Source organism: Labrus mixtus, chromosome 7 (genome assembly GCF_963584025.1).
Source record: "Labrus mixtus chromosome 7, fLabMix1.1, whole genome shotgun sequence".
In the NCBI taxonomy this organism is placed as follows: Eukaryota; Metazoa; Chordata; class Actinopteri; order Labriformes; family Labridae; genus Labrus; species Labrus mixtus.
This window is the reverse complement of record NC_083618.1, coordinates 30,931,846-30,934,345: the sequence shown is the minus strand read 5'-3', so window position 1 is coordinate 30,934,345 and position 2,500 is coordinate 30,931,846. Positions and strand designations below refer to the sequence as shown.

At 44.4% G+C, this 2,500-nt stretch overlaps 2 protein-coding genes across 3 annotated transcripts in view; one reads left to right on the top strand and one right to left on the bottom strand.

Annotated features, from left to right (window-relative positions):
* LOC132977166 (CD276 antigen-like) overlaps positions 1-2,500 on the top strand; it is a 160,486-nt gene that overhangs the window by 50,490 nt on the left and 107,496 nt on the right. The gene's annotated exons all lie outside the window — the stretch shown is intronic.
* matn4 (matrilin 4) overlaps positions 1-2,500 on the bottom strand; it is a 35,228-nt gene that overhangs the window by 12,989 nt on the left and 19,739 nt on the right. For both annotated transcript variants that reach the window (XM_061041605.1, XM_061041604.1), the window contains exons 6-7: positions 1,177-1,299; positions 1-37 (exon numbers count right to left, since the gene is read on the bottom strand). The exon at positions 1-37 is cut by the window's left edge and continues 86 nt beyond it. In XM_061041605.1, coding sequence (XP_060897588.1) covers positions 1-37; positions 1,177-1,299 — 160 coding nt within the window. The remainder of the gene's footprint in view (positions 38-1,176; positions 1,300-2,500) is intronic.

Below are 2,500 nucleotides of genomic sequence, written 5' to 3'. Positions count from 1 at the left end.
TCACAGTCGTGTTTCCCCTCAGCACACAGATCTATGGCTGAAACACACACACACACACACACACACACACACACACACACACACACACACACACACACACACACACACACACATTAACTTTGGGTGTCTTCATGTTATGTGCTTTTTTGAGGAAAACTTTACTTCTACGTGTGTTAGATTTCCTTCTAACTTTAGATTCTGCTCCTGAATGCTCTGGATTTGTTTGGACCAGAGAAGGTAGGCGCTTTTAAGACACGCCCCCACACGGCCGTTTTGGACGCCCCTCGGTTTGTCAGATATGAGAGCAGTTATCAGGTCAACAGGTGTTGCAGCGATGGAAGCGGGCAAGAGAAGTGGTTCAGATAGAAGTGATTGTACCCGACCTAAAAAGCCTCTGCATGTTTCTAATAAGCTCCACGAGCAGAAACGTGCTCAAACTAGGATCAATATTGGAGATGCTTTTGAAAAATGGAGAGAGGTTAGAACACAGAAAGGTTTACAGACCCATGCAGAGCTGGATAAACACTGAAGCTTCAGAGTCCACCACATGGTGATCTGTGTGAGCATGGACTCTAGAGAGGAGGGGGGGGGGCAGCTCTCTATGATGTTTAGAATTTAGACTGCAGTACCCATTTTAAACACTAGGGGTCAGAGTTACAGACTGCTCCTTTAAATATTCACACGTTCGTCTATCGTCCTGTTTCTCGTCTCAGAATGAGCGTGTGTATTCACATGTAGGTTACGAGGCTGCTGTTTGCTGAACAAACATCTGAGAGTGATTCATTCTGTAGCTACGTTCATTATCGCAGCAGGAGAGGTGTGAGGTTAAGACGCTGTGTGAGGTCAACAAGGTGTTAATTATTCTGGTTTGGCTGATGGTTTACTTCACCTGAAACTCGTTAACAGTGAATCTGACGTGAAGCTGATGGAGGCAGTGACGGTATTTAAACCTTGAAAACCATAAACAGCTGCATGTGAATGTGAAACTCTTAAAGAGTCAAGCTGAGAAACAGATTCTTCTGTAACTGCAGAAGCTGCTTCAGAATTGTCACATCGTTAAGTTTCATTCAGCAAAAAGAAAAGTAAACCTGTGATACATCATGTAAATTACTTTCTGACTGCAAGTTCAGAAAATGGTTATTTTCCGTCTTTGATTATGACTTGGTGTTGCGTTACCTGCACAGGTCTTGCCGTCGTCGTTCAGGGTGTATCCGGGCAGACAGAGGCAGTGGAAGGAGCCCGGCGAGCTCTCACAGATGTGCTCACAGCCGTGATCCGACTCCAGACACAGATCCATTCCTGCAGCAGACGACAGGTCGGTTTGAACAAGAGAAGCTACATCAATGACCGGCTAAAAAAGATGTTCAGGATCATCAGGAAACAAATGCCAAAGGTCAAAGGTCAAAGTGTAGTTTTTGTTCCATGTCTTTATTTGTGTTTCAAATCTGTGTTCTTGTTTATGTTCGAGGTAGGCGGGGCTTAATCAGGAGGGAAACTATCTTTGGAGCACCAATCAGGATTGATGAACACTTCAATCTAAATCTAATGAGACACATTGTGTCATGTGTTGATATTACAATGTCACAGTCAATCAAGCCCCTCCCCCATCCACACCAGCACTGAACTGAAATCACGAGTTAGCATCAAACTCTTTGTTAAAGTCGACCTTTTCTGCTGATCTCCATTTTAAAACTCACATGTAGTGTCACAATGCTGTTTGCTCAAACTAAACGTGGGCGGAGTTTCAGATCATGAGGTAAACGTATGTCAGAGTAATCCCAGGATGAGACTGCAGGGGGCGCTAAACGCCTCGTTCTGTAAATCACGCCATAGTTCCCCGATATGAAGCAGAGAATTTCACCAGACGGCTTCAAGCCTCTACGTGAGCCGCTGAAACCTCTTACATAGACTCTCTTCTCCCAGCACTGGAGAGCAGCCCTCCCCTGGCAGCCCTGCAGCGTTCTGCACCCCTGTAGAGCTTCCTGAGAGCTGGCCAATCAGAAGAGAGTGGGCATGTGGGGAGGCGGGGCTTAAAGAGACAGATGCTGACAGACAGCATCTGTCTCTTTAAGTTAGGGATTTTACTGATCTGGACTTTTCAGACATTTGATGAGTTTGTTTTGATAAAGTTTAAAGATGTTTGAGGTCAGATGGGCGCGGAGAGCTTGAAGTTTAAATCCCACAGATTCTGCAGGATTGAACTCGTCCTGTTTCAAATTAAAAAATCCATGCGTGGTATCGAAAGTCTTTACAGGATTCAGACGAGGATTTAACAGAAATCAGAAGTCTGATCCAGAGAGAACGACGTCTCTCAGAGGGATTTAATCAGCTGTAGTTTATATCTGCTCTAAAGGTTTTCTTAGGGTTTTGTCCGTTTTAGGGACAAGGATTCATGTTTTCATTTCTAGTTCAGCTGTGTAATTTGTTCTGCTCTCATTCTATAAAACTCTGTGAAAGCCTGAAATATACAACTCGTCCAAGATCTCAGTTGTAGTCGTGT